The 18,828-nt window shown below is 46.2% G+C and overlaps 1 protein-coding gene across 4 annotated transcripts in view; it reads right to left on the reverse strand.

Moving 5' to 3' along the window:
• DMAP1 (DNA methyltransferase 1 associated protein 1) overlaps nt 1–18,828 on the reverse strand; it is a 109,518-nt gene that overhangs the window by 55,169 nt on the left and 35,521 nt on the right. For 3 of the 4 annotated variants that reach the window (XM_063939470.1, XM_063939469.1, XM_063939471.1), the window contains exons 4-6: nt 10,709–10,907; nt 4,962–5,120; nt 3,977–4,144 (exon numbers count right to left, since the gene is read on the reverse strand). In XM_063939470.1, the coding sequence (XP_063795540.1) occupies nt 3,977–4,144; nt 4,962–5,120; nt 10,709–10,907 (526 nt within the window). The remainder of the gene's footprint in view (nt 1–3,976; nt 4,145–4,961; nt 5,121–10,708; nt 10,908–18,828) is intronic. The other variant, XM_063939472.1, reaches the window with a different exon arrangement.

Here is an 18,828-nt window from a genome sequence, read left to right on the forward strand (position 1 = left end):
TGGAAGAACCAATACAGCTAATCCGTTGTGTTGTGACATGACACAGGAAATCAGCAATATAGGATGAGATCAGAGTTATGATGACAGAACACCACAATGTCACTGGGAGGTGGGCAGTAAGTACACTTACCCTAGGGTAAATCCTACTACACCATTAAAAAGGGAGAACTCTGAACATAGAGGAGTGATATACATATCACTCCAATATGTGTGTGCTCATAAGCAATAACAATGGCTTCCATAGAGAAAAAAAAGAAATGTATGTATATATATATATATATATATATATATATACATATACATACATACACACACACCTCTATCTATATATCTCTCTCATATATATATATATATATATATATATATATATATCTCTATCTTTATATAAAACAAGCAGCAATTTCCATAGATGCAAAATATCCTCATCTTTGGGCAGTGGCGATGTCACTGTGTTGATGCAGCGAGCAGTGATGTCACATGCGTCACATTGTGAAAGCATTCAGTGACATAAGAGATAAAACACATTGATATCAGGACCACCTAAGTATGAAATGGAGTAATGTCCTCTTAATGTAAAATGCAGAGGATATTAGAAGTCACCGGTAGAAGATGACTTGGCTCCTGATAAGTCTCCTCTGTGCCTACTATTTCTGTGCACTCCCTGCTGCGAATCTTCAAATCCCCACCGCTAAATGTTCCCATACGCCATAACGGAGTCCCGACCAGGACGGACAGGCCATGTGACTGAACGCTACTCTTCACTAAGTGGTCCAGCACCCTGTTCTCTATTTGGAAGGGGCACGGGAGTAAAACGGACATGGAAGAACCTCAGTGCAAGAACAACTTCAAAACCGGTTTTATGGAGTCTGAGCAGCTCGGAGGGCAGAATGCGCAGCTAAAAGGAAATATAGAGATAATGTGCAATAACCTTCCTGCCCCGCAACCTCCCTTCAGCTTTACAGAGCGAGATCAGGAACTGCAGCACGCTGTCAAACACCAAAAGGATAATCTCCGACCTGCTAGTTCAGGAATCTAAGTGGAATTGTAGACGCAGGGTCACGAGGAACCGGAGTTCAAGGGAGAGCCTTCTGAAACCCATGTTATAAGCTAACAAGTCAGCACTTTATGGCTGGTTTAACTCTCTGCGCAGCAAAGTAACAAATATCGAGACATATCTTACTCTTACTGGTGGTAAAGGCTAACCCCCAAAACTGGATAAATTTACCCCAATACAGACTCTACGAGCTTGGTGGCAGGCTATGGCACCTGCAATGTATCCGTTTACATGGGGCATGATTCAGACCTGATTGCAGCAGCAAATTTGTCAGCTCATGGACAAAACCATGTGCACTGCAGGGGGGGGGGGGGGGGGGGCAGATGTAACATGTGCAGAGAGTTAGATTTGGGTGTGGGGTGTACAAGCAGAAATCTAAATTGCAGTGTAAAAACAAAGCAGCCAGTATTTACCCTGCACAGAAACAATATAATACTACACAGGCCCTTCATAAACATGGGTTGCGTTCTTTTATTCTGCATAAATATGCTGCACATAACAAAGCTTTCAGTATATCTGGCACCTTCAGCACTGGAGCCAATCGCCACAACAGCGCAATCCAGCTAAAATCACTAATGTTTCAAGTTAGTGTTTTATTGGTAAAGTCTAACACCCAGTGGGGGGAATTCAAAGGTTTGAAAAGTCGGTTGGGTGTCTGTTTTTTTCCTGTCTGTTAGATAGGAGAAAACAGACACCCAACTGACTTTTCAAACATTTGAATTCCCCCCATTGTATCTTACAATAGGGGCATTGCACTACTTGCAAGCTGAAAGCATATAAATTGCTTCTAAGAGGCGCTGCTCATACATGGGTGGTCCACCTTCTTGGACCGTTATTGTAAACTAGCTCAGTCATGGAATATATGAGTCATATGACATCACATATCTGATCAGTAGTGATCTCATTTTCATATATTATATCATTCCTGTATTGTATGTATTATACTAGTTACCAGCCTGTCAAAATGACGGTACAACGTAACAGTAATGTCCGCGCCAGCGGCTGTGCGCGCCTGAACAGAGCAACACTTGAACTGCTACATCGGCCGCCATCTAGTGGGCGCTGGCACTCACAACACTTGAATTGCTCCTACAGAGGTGACGGGCAGCGCTAGCCTTTTATTATATAGGATAGGATAAGATGTTTCTCTCTCTCACAATGGCCCTCATTCCGAGTTGTTCGCTCGCTAGCTGCTTTTAGCAGCATTGCACACGCTAAACCGCCGCCTACTGGGAGTTAATCTTAGCATAGCAGAATTGCGAACGCAAGATTAGCAGATTTGCGAATAGAAATTTCTTTGCAATTTCTGAGTAGCTCGAGACTTACTCTGCCACTGCGATCAGTTCAGTCAGTTTCGTTCCTGGTTTGACGTCACAAACACACCCAGCGTTCACTCAGACACTCCCCCGTTTCTTCAGACACTCCCGCGTTTTTTCGCACACACCCATAAAACGGCCAGTTTCCGCCCAGAAACACCCACTTCCTGTCAATCACACTTCGATCACCAGAACGAAGAAATTTCTCCGTTAAGCCGTGAGTAAAATACCAATCTTTTTAGCAAATTTATTTGGCGCAGGCGCACTGCGAACGTTGCGCATGCGCATTAGCGACTAATCGCTCCGTTGCGAAAAAAAAAATAACGAGCGAAAAACTCGCAATGAGGGCCAATATTGGATAAATCTCTGTATGTGTATTGTATAGTACAGAACCATAGACCCCAACTATGATAGTTAGAGCTACAATTATCACATTTATAATTATTTTATCATAAGTTTATGTTACTTTTACATTACACATGGAAGCCTCAGATGTGTCTTGATTTTTACGCATCATGGGGGTAATTCCAAGTTGATTGCAGCAGGAATTTTGTTAGCAGTTGGGCAAAACCATGTGCACTGCAGGGGAGGCAGATATAACATGTGCAGAGAGAGTTAGATTTGGTTGGGTTATTTTGTTTCTGTGCAGGGTAAATACTGGCTGCTTTATTTTTACACTGCAAATTAGATTGCAGATTGAACACACCCCACCTAAATCTAACTCTCTCTGCACATGTTAAATCTGCCTCCCCTGCAGTGCACATGGTTTTGCCCAACTGCTAACAAAATTCCTGCTGCAATCAATTTGGAATTACCCCCCATGTGTAATAATCCTGGAGAGTCACTGAATTATTAATCCCTACAGATGATGTCGTGTGAGAGGGCGTGCAACTGCCACGTCACCCGCACTCTCTTTTGTTACTTGCCAGCACCATAGGCGGTATTCAATTCTTTTCACCCACTTCCACACCTGTTCTATTTCTGCTGACGGGCGTGGTATAATCACTTCAGCTCGCTACCCCCGGGGTAACGAGGGCTCCCAACCCTTTACGCAGCTAAACCTGATTACTATGGGCGCGATATGCGCAATAACAGGGATCACTTTAGAAAGGAGATTGGGCGTGATATATAATTTAAATACCGCCCGATTTGTCTGGTAACTGGGCAGTACCCACTTCAGCATCTGATATCCCACACCCCACTTTTATCTATACTTCTATGTGTTGCAGATCCACTGCGGCTAATTAATAAGAAGCTGAAATTAAATTATATTTGGTATGAGGATTATCTGTAGGACCCTACTGATCCTGAATACTGGAAATGTCACTCCCATCCGACAGCCAGGTACAATGTTCCTCTCCCGGACTGACACAATGTCTATGGCCTGAATGTACGTGACCTGTCCATATGTCCCTGAACACAATGTAACGGCATAATGTTTGCAGACAGCACTGTATTAATCTTTTGTAGCGAGAATATCATATGAGGAACACATTTTGCATCATATGAAAACAAGGGGAAACTTTGACAATATGAAGTGATTTGGGGAATGGCGATTATTTCACACCCGTCTCCTGTAAATAAACGTTAGCGTAAGAGACATCACCTGCTCTGGGGTCCTGCTATACAGCCTCTCCAGCTGCTCCTTCCTCCTCCGCTCATGAACCGCATCAAACACCGGGATCTTCGGGTCTGTGCCGGGAGTGGCGCGAACGTTTCCTAACTTGGCGCAGATACCGTAATAACGGTCTTTCAAATCCTCAGCTGACCTTTTCTGCAACACCAGAAACTCAATATCAGAGAGCATGCTGGGAAACTAAACACATTCTGCAACCCAAGGCACCATTACCAGAGAGCATGCTGGGAAATGAAACACGTTCAGCGACAATAGGCACCATTATCAGAGAGCATGCTGGGAAACGAAACCCGTTCTGCGACTACAGACACCGTTATCAGAGAGCATGCTGGGATACTAAATATGTTCTGCGACAGACACCATTATCAGAGATTGCTGAGAAATAAATACATTATGTGACACTATATCAGAGAGCATGATGGGAAATTAAATATGCTACATCAGATACACCATCGTCAGAAAGCATGATGGTAACAAATACGTTCTTTGACAGTGTCAGACAGCATGCTGGGTAATGCTCCCTGATCTTATCAGACTTGTCACTAATTAGAATTCATCATTTTCAGAGGAAGATAATCATCCATCAGTAATAGGGACTACAAGGGGGATTCAGCAAAGCTTGCAGAGAGAAAGTGGAGAAAGATAAAGTAACAACCAATCAGCTCCTGCCAAAGTTACAGGTCGTGTTTGAAAAATTACAGTGAGGAGCTGGTTAGTACTTTATCTCTCCAACTCTCCAAGCTTTGATAAATCTCCCCCTATAGAGGATAACTAATCCCAAAAGGTATTTTTCATATCATGTGATACAAAAATAGAAGTAAAGTTATTTGGTATTCAATCATTTAGAACAGCTGTCACCAACACTGCTGGGTTTACTGACTGACAAACCCGCGTTTTGCTACTAAAAGCATTGCGTATTACGCATTTTGAGCTTAATGGTCCCTCTTGCTCTTACCTTGAACTGTTGGTGGTCGTAGCGATCATGAATGACAATGAAGCGAAGATCAAATCGACGACAGAGGTCAAAGAGATGGTCTGTCTCAGCCTTCGTCCAGCCGTCATCATGCAGATACATCTGGTATTCCTGCTCGGAGTACGCCGGGACCTGCACGGTCTGCAGAGAGAGGCATAGGGAGCACTTACTACATAGATTTTACAATGTAGAGTACAAGCTCGTTAGGCAAGCAAACTTTTCTGTTACAATAATTGCCCCATTCCCGCTATTAATGCGCCCCATATACTGTAGTCTTCATAGGAGAAAATACCAATATATCTCATGCACATAAAGCACCGGCAGTCCAGGTTGGTGTAACGATGGGATAAAGCTGTTACTCTATTTTTATTTTATTTTGAACTAGCACTTGGGAGAATGAAAAAACAAAAAAAAAAAAAAAAAAAAAAAATCAGGGACAGACAGCGGGTGGAGTGGGAGAGTGTAAAGGGTTAAGGACCTACTATAAATGTGTATTAGAAGTAAAAAGCTAATTAAGAGTAGACAGCAAGTTCCTGGTCACTGACTGCAGAGTCTGCAACCTGGCCTGGTCCTCCACGGTCACCATTGTACGAAAACTGGTATGGACGACGGTATAGTAATACCCCACCCCCCACCCACCCCTGCATACATATTCAGAGCTGGCAGATGGGACGGTTCCACTTGCAGCGACGATCCTCTCAGTGCTGATCTGTCAAATATGCAGAAACAGTATGTCTCATCCCGGGAGGGGGCAGAACATTGCAACCCTCTGAGAGAGGGGAGGGGGTGCTTAGTGGGGTTTAGCATTGCTGGCAGAGTACCGAGACCACCTCATCTGTGTAACAGAACACAGGGGTGAGAACACAGCTGGATGGCGGAATACCGCAGAGAAATAAGAATACGGAACAAGATCACTGCACTAGTGAACATCATGTGGATCAATACACCAGGCACGTGTCATCATGTATAGGAAATGGAACGCAGGTTCCATCTATGCTCAGAGACCAGGCCATGAGCTGCAATAACCTTGTAAAAAGTGAACATGTAATGTGACATACACAGGAAGCGTAATCCCTGGCCACGGTACTATAGTAATACGTTGTACACACACACAGAGTTAAAGACAGCGACATACGAGACCTTTGTAGCACATACAACATGTGATAGCGGGGCGGGGGATGGTAGGCACAACCCTTTGTGCAAGTGTGGCGCTGCCATCTTAAATGATGATAATGGACATTAACACATGTACAACGTAAATCAGCCTTAACGTGTGCGTGTGTGTGTGTGTGTGTGTGTGTGTGTGTGTGTGTGTATATATATATATATTTATAACGCTGGGCGGAGTCACAACGCTGGGCGGAGTCCCAGTCACAGATCTGGGCAAATCTATAGGAGATGGGCAGGGGCGGATTGGGATGCAGAGACTCCGTACCATTTCGTGCTCGGCTGGTCATGTTGTTCCCTTAGTGGGCACTCGCCCCTCCTCCTGGCTACCTGCTGCAATTGGAGCTCTGGCGCGTAGCCTTGGTAATGGACCCTGCATTGCCACTGTCAGTGCAGCACTTCCTACTACTACAAGCCCCGCCCCTGCAGGGGGCGGGACAAGTACTCGACACTGCTGCAAGCCTGTATGAGATGTGAACAGCCTACAGAGGCCGGACTCGGAGGTAGAGAGGTACAGTACAGCAGCAGACAAGAGGTAACACATGCAGCATAGCAAGGGGATGAGTCAAGTGACAGAAAAGAGGACTGTGGGTTGGGAATGACAGAGTGGAGTGAGGAAAGAGGGTAAGGCTCCTTAAGCAGTAAAGAAACGTAGGTGATAGAGAGAGAAAAGAAGGCAAGTAAGAGCTTATGGGGGACATGTACTAAGCAGTGATAATAGTGGAGAAGTGAACCAGTGGAAGAGTTGCACATGGCAACCAATCAGCATTGACGTAACATTTATAATTTGCATACTATAAACATATACAGAGTAGCTGATTGGTTGCCATGGGAAACGTCTCCACTGGCTCACCTCTACACTTTTATCACTGCTTAGTACATGTCCCCCTTAGTGACAGATTAGACAGGAAGTGAGATATTATAGAGAAAAGCAAGGAAGAATAAAGTTTAAAGAGAATCTCCTATATATTAGCCCAGAGTGACTGTGTGTATAAAGCTGGGCGGAGTCATAGAGTCACAGATCTGGGTGGCTGGATGCAGGCCAGGAACAATCCCCTCCCTCGGTCTGCCCATCCCCACCCAGTCCCCTCCCCTTCTCCACCCAGTCCCCTGCCTCCCTCCTCCCCGCACAGTTCCCTCCCCGTCCCCTCATAGTCCCCACACCCTGGTGGCACTAGATCGGTGACAGTAAGCAGGACTCACAGCAGCAGCCTCAGTCTCCGGGACTCCAGCACTGAGCTGCGGCCATGAGTCTGCCGGCTGCCGCACAGTCCTGAGTGGGCAGCATGGAGGAGAATGCCAGTGTGCCAGGGACGGCCACTGACAGCCTCCCGGCCCTGACACAGCCCATCAAGCGCCATGCCATTTCCGATGACTATAAGGTGTCCAAGCAGGTGCTGGGCCTGGGCATCAAACGCCAACGTGCTGGAGTGATACCGCAGGGACAGCGGGCAGAAGTGTGCGCTGAAGGTAGGTGCTGGCCCAGGGGCTCAGAGTGTGTGCCAGGGCACAGGATACTGTAACCTAGGTAGCCATGGCCCAGCTCAGTTATAAAGACATGACAGAGCCAGGGTTATATGGTGGGTACATGTACTCCCAGTGTTATATGATGAATACATGACAGCGCCAGGCTTATATGATGGGTACATGCCAGCGCCAGGGTTGTATAATGAGTACATGGCAGCGCCAGGGTTATGCGGATATATTTACCCACTAACATAAAAATTGTTGCAGGTAATACTCCATATAATAACAATTATAGCACGGCTAAAGCCCGTGCAGGGGTTAAGGGGACGTAGCCTCTTGCAACAGTATTTTCTCTTGACAGCCTTGCCTCTGTTTATCCTCTCCCTGCCTCTCCCTATCCTTTACCGATCGCACAGCGTTTCTGTACATTCCCCTTCTCCCCCCCACGCCTCTCTATCTTTTCTCAACTGGACACCATTGCTGTATGCCCTCTATACTGCCCTGCGTTTCTGGATCGGTTATCTACTGGCCTGCGTATGTTCAACGGCTTGCAGGGGTTAACGGGGTGTAGCCCCTTTCACCGGTGTGAAGAGCGCCCGTAGGGCGCGATGAATCACCTAGTGTATATACACTGCTCAAAAAAATAAAGGGAACACTAAAATAACACATCCTAGATCTGAATGAATGAAATATTCTTATTAAATACTTTGTTCTTTACATAGTTGAATGTGCTGACAATAAAATCACACAAAAATTATCAATGGAAATCAAATTTATTAACCCATGGAGGTCTGGATTTGGAGTCACACTCAAAATTAAAGTGGAAAAACACACTACAGGCTGATCAAACTTTGATGTAATGTCCTTAAAACAAGTCAAAATGAGGCTCAGTAGTGTGTGTGGCCTCCACGTGCCTGTATGACCTCCCTACAACCCATACACGTGGCTCAGGTAGTGCAGCTCATCCAGGATGGCACATCAATGCGAGCTGTGGCAAGAAGGTTTGCTGTGTCTGTCAGCGTAGTGTCCAGAGCATGGAGGCGCTACCAGGAGACAGGCCAGTACATCAGGAGACGTGGAGGAGGCCGTAGGAGGGCAACAACCCAGCAGCAGGACCGCTACCTCTGCCTTTGTGCAAGGAGGAACAGGAGGAGCACTGTCAGAGCCATGCAAAATGACCTCCAGCAAGCTACAAATGTGTATGTGTCTACTCAAACAATCAGAAACAGACTCCATGAGGGTGGTATGAGGGCCCGACGTCCACAGGTGGGGGTTGTGCTTACAGCCCAACACCGTGCAGCACGTTTGGCATTTGCCAGAGAACACCAAGATTGGCAAATTCGCCACTGGCGCCCTGTGCTCTTCACAGATGAAAGCAGGTTCTCACTGAGCACATGTGACAGACGTGACAGAGTCTGGAGACGCCAAGGGGAACGTTCTGCTGCCTGCAACATCCTCCAGCATGATCGGTTTGGCAGTGGGTCAGTAATGGTGTGGGGTGGCATTTCTTTGGGGGGCCGCACAGCCCTCCATGTGCTCGCCAGAGGTAGCCTGACTGCCATTAGGTACCGAGATGAGATCCTCAGACCTCTCGTGAGACCATATGCTGGTGCGGTTGGCCCTGGGTACCTCCTAATGCAAGACAATGCTAGACCTCATGTGGCTGGAGTGTGTCGGCAGTTCCTGCAAGACGAAGGCATTGATGCTATGGACTGGCCCGCCCGTTCCCCAGACCTGAAACCAATTGAGCACATCTGGGACATCATGTCTCGCTCCATCCACCAACGCTACGTTGCACCACAGACTGTCCAGGAGTTGGCGGATGCTTTAGTCCAGGTCTGGGAGGAGATCCCTCAGGAGACCATCCGCCACCTCATCAGGAGCATGCCCAGGCATTGTAGGGAGGTCATACAGGCACGAGGAGGCCACAGACACTACTGAGCCTCATTTTGACTTGTTTTAAGGACATTACATCAAAGTTGGATCAGCCTGTAGTGTGTTTTTCCACTTTCATTTTGAGGGTGACTCCAAATCCAGACCTCCATGGGTTAATAAATTTGATTTCCATTGATAATTTTTGTGTGATTTTGTTGTCAGCACATTCAACTATGTAAAGAACAAAGTATTTAATAAGAATATTTCATTCATTCAGATCTAGGATGTGATATTTTAGTGTTCCCTTTATTTTTTTGAGCAGTGTATATAGATTCCCAATAGAAGACAGCGGCACTCGGGGATTTTTGAAGTCAAATAAATATATTCAAAGTGCACAAAAAAGACAACGCTTCGGGGCTCACCTGCCCCTTTGTCAAGGTGTTACACACACACACACACACACACACACACACACATTATATATATATATATATATATATATATATATATATAAATATTTTGTTCATATTATATTACTCATACATATGTACACATCCTTTAATTACTGGCTAGATGAGAACAAGGCTTGGGTATATATCTCTATCTCCTTCAATCACTGGCTAGATGGGAAGGCGGCTCAGGAACATCACGGTAATACAGAGCAGATAATAATCCTCACAAGTCCTCTAAGTAATCCCGTCAGGCACAGAAGATTATTTATTATTTATAGGTCATTATTTCTTACCAAAACAAATAAAAGTTGAGCCGTCACCGGGAATGAGAATTTTCTATATAAATAATACTAAGTGATAATAAGCCAGAACGTTAAAATTTGATGTTGGACGCATTCAAGGACAATTCCACATGAAATGTTTATAAACAACACAAATTATCCCCCACACTCATGCACGGGAGCTGGTAATTCATATTGTAAATGCGCATTTTAGTAACTGGAAGCGTCCTTCCAGGATGACGACATCGGTGCATTCACGTGTTGCAATGTGATATAATTGGAGGATCATAGGGGTAGAAAGACAATTGTTCCGAATTCGTAAATATAAACTACATTGTTCTTCAGACAAACTGATTAGGAATACACACAAACTCCCAACAGCAAAACGTTAAGTACGTTGGAAAATGCTGAAATATCAGGATTTATCCATAGCGCCATCATGTTATACAGCGCTTTACAGAGAGTATACAAGAGGTGTTATTCATACTTTGTTAAATCTTGCAAAGGGGTAGTCTTTGCCCTCCTCTGATGCCCGTCTCCAGTGGTAGAAAATAGCGCCGTCCTTTCTTGCTGGATTAGTAAATGGCATCCACTTCCACGGTCGTACTTTCTTGCAGCCCAGCTTTGCCTTTACCGTGCGGTAACCATGTGTGGTGTCGCTGGGCAGTAATGGGGGAGCGTCCCTGCTGGAAGACAGAGAGACAACAGTAAGAGGATTCCATCAACGGCCAGGATTACTCTAAATACACATTGGGGCAGATGTATTAACCTGGAGAAGGCATAAGGAAGTGATAAACCAGTGATCAGTGCAAGGTGATAAATGCACCAGCCAATCAGCTTCAATATGTAAATTAAAAGTTAGGAGCCGATTGGCTGGTGCGTTTATCACCTTGCATTTATCACTGGTTTCTAACTTCCTTATGCCGTCTCCAGGTTAATACATCTGCCCCAGTGTTCCTTCTCAATAAATCTTATGGTAAAAAAAAAAAAAAACCTGACTGTCAGAATAATATGAACGGTGCAGCTAAATCCAAACCAATGTCTTTCTAGAGACAGTATAATATACAGGTAGTCTCAGCCCCACAGGCTGACAACACTGGTTACAGCCCCACAGGCTGACAACACTGGCCACACACCGAGAATTTGAGGCTTGGAATTTGTTGAATGTATCTCCAAACCAATCTCAATGCCCAATAATGATCTGATCAAATTCCACAGGACTGGACAGTTCCAGACACACATAACTCAGTGATAAGGATGGAAGTTATTAGGTGTACTTCTCACTGTAACACATAAATTGCCACTATATCCTTACTTACTTATAAAGTCCAGGCACTGCCATTTGATTTAGGGCAGCTTGTCAGACTTAGGAGGTCAATCCAATTGGCTGCAATATTATCACAGCTGCGAATCATCTCGGCAGGGGCCACACTTTACAGTGGATCGAATTCCCACAAAACTGCTCGCCACCCAAGAGAGGTCCGAGCAATTTTATGCGAATTGGGGCTGATTCAAGCCTCCGAAGGGTGCTAGATCGGGTGCCATTGCTGGCATTTAAACGCTGTTGCAATGGCACCTCGCACCCTTCGAAGCTAATTGAATTGACCCCAAAGAGGCAAACTGTGAAACTTCCCCAATCTAAGTGATTTACACCCAAGATGACTCCTTATCTCACTCAGCTATCTTAGGGTACACTTGATACACCCCTGGCATTGCTTCCAAATTCATCAACAACTTTGCTTCCTGTCTTCCTCACTTCCTCTGTTCTGACATTCCCTCCATTATCCTAGGCGATTTCAACATCCCTATTGACATCCCCACATAATCCCCTGCCTCTAAACTCCTTAACCTCACCTCTTCACTTGGTCTCTCCCAGTGGACCTCCTCACCCTCCCATGTGAATGGGAGCTCACTGGATCTGGTCTTCACTCACCGCTGTGATATTTCAGATTTTTCCAACTCCCCATTTCCCCTCTCTGACCACCACCTGCTCTCCCTTAACCTATCTCTCTCGACTTCCCCATCTCTACCTCCTAAGGCTACCATCACTAAGCGTAACATTGAGACTGTTGACACCACATTCCTTTCCTCCCTGTTTGACTCACTTCTCTCTCATGCCCTGAACAAGCCACTTCCATATACAATGCATCCCTTACTTCTGTTCTCGACTCTGTTGCTCCACCAACCACTATTCACCCTCGCAAATTAACACCTCAACCTGCTAAATCCGCAGGTCCTGCAAAAGCCTCAGCACCTCATAGTCTGTCTAGAAACCAATTACAAATTTACCCTCTTAAGGAATTCTGATCAACGAGCAATATTCCCATTTATATCATGTGAACTCCAGTCTCCTGATACATGATCTGGAAATCATACACATTGCTTGGAAAGGGAGGATAAACGTTATCACAAAGAACGCTCTCCCTCGCCATCTGTATTTATTCCCAAACACCTTCCGAGCGCCCTAGGTGCCCCACCACCTGCCGAGCGCCCTAGGCGTCACATTACCTACTGAGCATCCTAGGTGTACAGAATTAGATAGGTAGGAGCAGCTGCATGTGTGAATAATTGACTGCAGTCAATATTGGGAGGATTCGATGGGGCTCGGGGCTTCCTGGACCTGCCGTGGCTGGACACCCTCGGAGCATCGCAATCTAACATTTATTTTAATACACTATGGCACTTATAGTTTGTTTTATATATGTGTAACACTTTCACACTTTTACACTCTTCACATTATTCACACATGCAGCAGCAGCTGCTCCTACCTATCTAATTCTTTACTTGTATCACTCTTGCGGTGCCCTGGGGTTGTCTGGCTGGGTGGCTTTGGGGTGTCCTGCGCCCCAGACCTGAACCCCTGTAGTTAGTGTTAGGGACTTACCCAATGAGAGGCTACCTTGGTGCGGTGGGTAAGCTCATAGCCCTGGCCAGGATTATGCTAAATGCCTCTGGTTGTTACAGGTTGAGCTAGTGTGAGATAGTGCACCTGCATCTTTTTCCCTCTGTATATTATATATAGGGACAACCATGACTATATTATACAAGTTGCTACTGCTGCTACAATGGCCACTTAATATATGTGTACCACAGACAACAGCTTGCCCTAACTCCCAGGCCAAACACCGCCTGCCCTTCCCGGACGTCTACAAGAAGTCTCCTCAAACAATGCATGTATTTCATTTGTTTCCGGTTTCTTTATTTCAGCTCGGTCTGTGTAAATTTACAAATCAGCCTCCAGAGTTCGGCGATGAGCACATTGGTCTGTGGGTTCTTATGGTTTTTTCTTTAAAGGAATGAGGCCAGGGATCTAAGCCACACAGATAAGACGGCCGACACTGCATAATCTTCCATATATAAACTTCTATATATTAAGGCCACCTAATGTGGTCTTGATATATAGCTAATGTTAAGAAAAGTGTGCCTCATTATGTGCAACATTAATAACGATGAATAACGATGAACTAATATCCAGCACTGCAGCAGCAACGGGAACACAGTTTTGAAATCATGTCCAGCACAGCAGCAGCAAAGGGAGCCTAGGTGTGGAATCACGTCCAGCACTGCAGCAGCAAAGGGAGCCTAGGTGTGGAATCACGTCCAGCACTGCAGCAGCAAAGGGAGCCTAGGTGTGGAATCACGTCCAGCACTGCAGCAGCAAAGGGAGCCTAGGTGTGGAATCATGTCCAGCACTGCAGCAGCACAGGGAGCCTAGGTGTGGAATCACGTCCAGCACTGCAGCAGCACAGGGAGCCTAGGTGTGGAATCACGTCCAGCACTGCAGCAGCAAAGGGAGCCTAGGTGTGGAATCACGTCCAGCACTGCAGCAGCAAAGGGAGCCTAGGTGTGGAATCATGTCCAGCACTGCAGCAGCAAAGGGAGCCTAGGTGTGGAATCACGTCCAGCACTGCAGCAGCACAGGGAGCCTAGGTGTGGAGTCACATCCAGCGCTGCAGCAGCAAAGGGAGCCTAGGTGTGGAATCATGACCAGCACTGCAGCAGCAAAGGGAGCCTAGGTGTGGAATCATGACCAGCACTGCAGCAGCAAAGGGAGCCTAGGTGTGGAATCATGACCAGCACTGCAGCAGCAAAGGGAGCCTAGGTGTGGAATCATGTCCAGCACTGCAGCAGCAAAGGGAGCCTAGGTGTGGAATCATGACCAGCACTGCAGCAGCAAAGGGAGCCTAGGTGTGGAATCATGACCAGCACTGCAGCAGCAAAGGGAGCCTAGGTGTGGAATCATGACCAGCACTGCAGCAGCAAAGGGAGCCTAGGTGTGGAATCATGTCCAGCACTGCAGCAGCAAAGGGAGCCTAGGTGTGGAATCATGACCAGCACTGCAGCAGCAAAGGGAGCCTAGGTGTGGAATCATGACCAGCACTGCAGCAGCAAAGGGAGCCTAGGTGTGGAATCATGACCAGCACTGCAGCAGCAAAGTGAGCCTAGGTGTGGAGTCATGACCAGCACTGCAGCAGCAAAGGGAGCCTAGGTGTGGAATCATGACCAGCACTGCAGCAGCAAAGGGAGCCTAGGTGTGGAATCATGACCAGCACTGCAGCAGCAAAGGGAGCCTAGGTGTGGAATCATGACCAGCACTGCAGCAGCAAAGTGAGCCTAGGTGTGGAATCACGTCCAGCACTGCAGCAGCAAAGGGAGCCTAGGTGTGGAATCATGACCAGCACTGCAGCAGCAAAGGGAGCCTAGGTGTGGAATCATGTCCAGCACTGCATTAGCAAAGGGAGCCTAGGTGTGGAATCATGTCCAGCGCTGCAGCAGCAAAGGGAGCTTAGGTGTGGAGTCACGTCCAGCGCTGCAGCAGCAAAGGGAGCCTAGGTGTGGAGTCACGTCCAGCGCTGCAGCAGCAAAGGGAGCCTAGGTGTGGAGTCATGACCAGCACTGCAGCAGCAAAGTGAGCCTAGGTGTGGAATCATGTCCAGCACTGCAGCAGCAAAGAGAGCCTAGGTGTGGAATCATGTCCAGCACTGCAGCAGCAAAGGGAGCCTAGGTGTGGAGTCACGTCCAGCACTGCAGCAGCAAAGGGAGCCTAGGTGTGGAATCATGTCCAGCACTGCAGCAGCAAAGGGAGCCTAGGTGTGGCAGTTGTGGCTATGTAGACATATTTTAGGATGGGGCCACACAGTGCATTTTAGCGGGCCCCGTTCAGCTGGGACCCGCTCAGCAGGAAGGAGCCAGCACATGGGCCCCTAGCCGGCCGCCCACACATATGTGGCGGCGCCACATCAACCGGAACCAACCACAGCATTCTGCGGTTGAGCCGGATGACAGGACGACCAGGTATCAAGGAGAACACATACATTTGAATGTATGTGTTCACAGTGTGCCGCACTGAGTTCTCTTTGAAATCCGGCCATGGCACTGGCCGGATGCAGTTCTGCAGCATCCGGCAAAAAGGCATAGGGGTGTATTCAACGGATGTCGGATCCTTTCCGACGGAAAGGATCTGACATTTCAGTATTCAATTTGCGGTCAAATCTGAAAGGATTTGGCCGTTCCCGACAATGCCAATACAACTTCTTTTTAATGTCGGATTGACATTCTCGGAAACGGGGCTAAAACTTGTCGGATTTAGCCGCAATTCTGACAAAACACGTGGATACGCCGCTATTCAGCCGATCCACGTGTTTTCCGACAAGTCGGAATTGCCGATTTGTTGGAACAACAGCAGGAGGATTGAATAGGTCGGAACAGTTTCCGACCTAAAAAAGTCAGAAACTGAAATTTTTCATACTTGAATTGAATACCCCCCATAGTGTGAATCCACATAGCGTTTTTGCCGGGCCCAAGCCTTGATGTATATTATTTATGCAATTTATGTTGGTTTTGGGACTTTCTGAAATGGGAAGTTATATATTAATAACTGTATCCTAGGATCAGCAAAAGCACGTTCTTTGAAATGTGCGCCTCTGTGCAGCATTTAGTCAGTACCAAACAGCAGGAAATTTAGGGAAAAGCCGTTTTCAGGGTTTAGGATTTCCTGTAGAACAGTGCAAGTTGTCGTCCTTGTCAGGTATCCACTAAACTTATACTTAACTTTGGAACGCATAGTTCTGGATGCTAATTTCAAAATTTATGTAGTCTTAATGGGTTTGAAGAGGGGCTGGTTTTACCCCCTGGCAACATCTGCCAGTATTGTATACAAAGAGGCTCTGTTCTAAAAAGCACATATCCTTGACACAAGCTAGAGGTGTGCATCAACTGTGACTATACAGTCCTTTTCAGGGCATTTATTTGGATCTTATAAACAACATCTGGTTACAAGATATGCACGCATCTCTCTTTATCCTGTGGCTGCCAGTTAAGCCCTGAATGCATAACCATTATCTGTCAGTCTTAAGGTGGGTACACACTGATAGATATATCTGCCGATCAATTGATCGGCAGATATATCTATGGACGGATCGGGCAGTGTGTTGAGCATACACACTGCCCGATCCGTCGGGGACTGACGTCATCAACTGGGCGGGCGTGTACACACGCCCAGCCCAGTTCAGCTGTCAATCACCGCCGGCTGCCGCAGCATGTGTACGGGCGGCCGGCTGGTCGCCCGTACACACACAGCGATGCGCCAATATATCGGTAGATATATTGGCCATCGGCTGTGCTGCGGGGCCGACGCGACATGTCTATGAACGACGGAGTTCACAGACATATCGTCCGTACACACTGGCTGACGGACCTGCGATATATCGGCCGTTCAATAGAACATACATCGGCCAGTGTGTACCCACCATTACAGTTGAGCCCAGTGTCAAACTTAAGCCCTCTAAGTTGAAAAATATACCTTACAGTTGCGCAATAAACTTTAAATGCTGCCCAGGTCACTTAAAAGGTTCACCAAACCTTAGTCCAATAACCAAATAGAAAGAAGAGATACCCCGTGGTGCAGAGAAAGGTACATGTAATAAATAATATACAATCGTTGCTGTAGAATGAGATCCTCAGTATTTCCTTAATATGCAAGTGCTTTCCTTCAAGGATCCCAATCCAGTAGGTGTACCTCAGACAGGAGAGAAATTTTTTTAGTGTAACACCATTTGATATCTGGGTCTGGAATCCTCTGGTAAAATATCCCACTCACATTTGATTAGTACAGGTTAAGTATCCCATATCCAAATATTCCGAAGTACGGAATTTTTTGAGTGAGACCAAGGCAGTAATGCTAACCATTACACTGTCTGTACTGCCCAAAGATATGGACCATTACACTTTATGGACTCGTCGGTTCCGGTCTTCATTTCTGTGAGAGCTGTTTTGCCTATGGAGGTTTTATATGCGATTGTTATTTATATCAAATGTGAGTGTAACCTTTGTAATTAAAACTTAATTTGTTTTTAAAGCGGTGTTGCACTATAATCTCTCCCCTTCATATACCTGAGTGGAGGAAGATACTCCAAGATTCACCATTCATATTGAAGGATGATGAGCGAGTTTTATACTAATCAAATGTGAGTGGGATATTTTACCAGAGGATTCCAGACCCAGATATCAAATGGTGTTGCACTAAGTTTTTTTCTCTCCTGTGTGAGGTACACCTACTGGATTGGGATCCTTGAAGGAAAGCACTTGCATATTAAGGAAATACTGAGGATCTCATTCTACAGGAAAGATTGTATATTATTTATTACATGTACCTTTCTCTGCACCACGGGGTATCTCTACTTTCTATTTGGTTAATAAACTTAAGCCCTCTGCCTGTTCGCAAACACAGCACCGTTCCAGAGCGAAACCAGTGGGCAATTAGCTACGCCAACCAGGAGGTGTTGCAGCAGTGCGTCCACAAATTCTCAGAAGTAAGTAGTTCAAGGTGCCGGGAGAAGTTGGTGTAAGTGCAGGTATAGGTCATCCAGTCACAGGAGATATTCTGTTTTTTGTTTTATTCCCTTCTGGGAACTAGTGGCTTACAACCAATCAAGAAAGAAAAAAAACACACATGGGCCCTCATTACGAGTTGTTCGCTCGCTAGCTGCTTTTAGCAGCATTGCACACGCTAGGCCGCCGCCCTCTGGGAGTGTATCTTAGCTTAGCAGAATAGCGAACGAAAGATTAGCAGAACTGCTACTAAATAATTCTCTGCAGTTTCTGAGTAGCTCCAGACCTACTCACAGATTGCAATCAGCTCTGTCCGTTTAGTTCCTGGTTTGACGTCACAAACACGCCCTGCGTTCAGCCAGCCACTACCCCGTTTCTCCAGACACTCCCGCGTTTTTCCCTGACACGCCTGCGTTTTTTAGCACACTCCCGGAAAACGCTCAGTTACCACCCAGAAATGCCCCTTTCCTGTCAATCATTTACCGATCAGCAGTGCGACTGAAAAGCGTCATACGAACACCAGCAAAACTGCTAAGTTTTTAGTTAAAAAACTTAGCGCATGTGCGCTGCGTACCATGCGCATGCACATTTAGCAGCAAATCGCAGCATAGCGAAAATCGGCAACGAGCGAACAACTCGGAATGACCCCCATATTTTTATAATTTATTAAACAAGATGTATTATATCAAAAAGGGCGTGCATGTCCTGTATGCCAAAAACAAGAATTACCAGGTAGTTCTGGCTGAATTGTCAACTTTGAACATGTTCCACAAGAGA

This window comes from Pseudophryne corroboree, chromosome 9 (genome assembly GCF_028390025.1).
Source record: "Pseudophryne corroboree isolate aPseCor3 chromosome 9, aPseCor3.hap2, whole genome shotgun sequence".
Taxonomy (NCBI): domain Eukaryota; kingdom Metazoa; phylum Chordata; class Amphibia; order Anura; family Myobatrachidae; genus Pseudophryne; species Pseudophryne corroboree.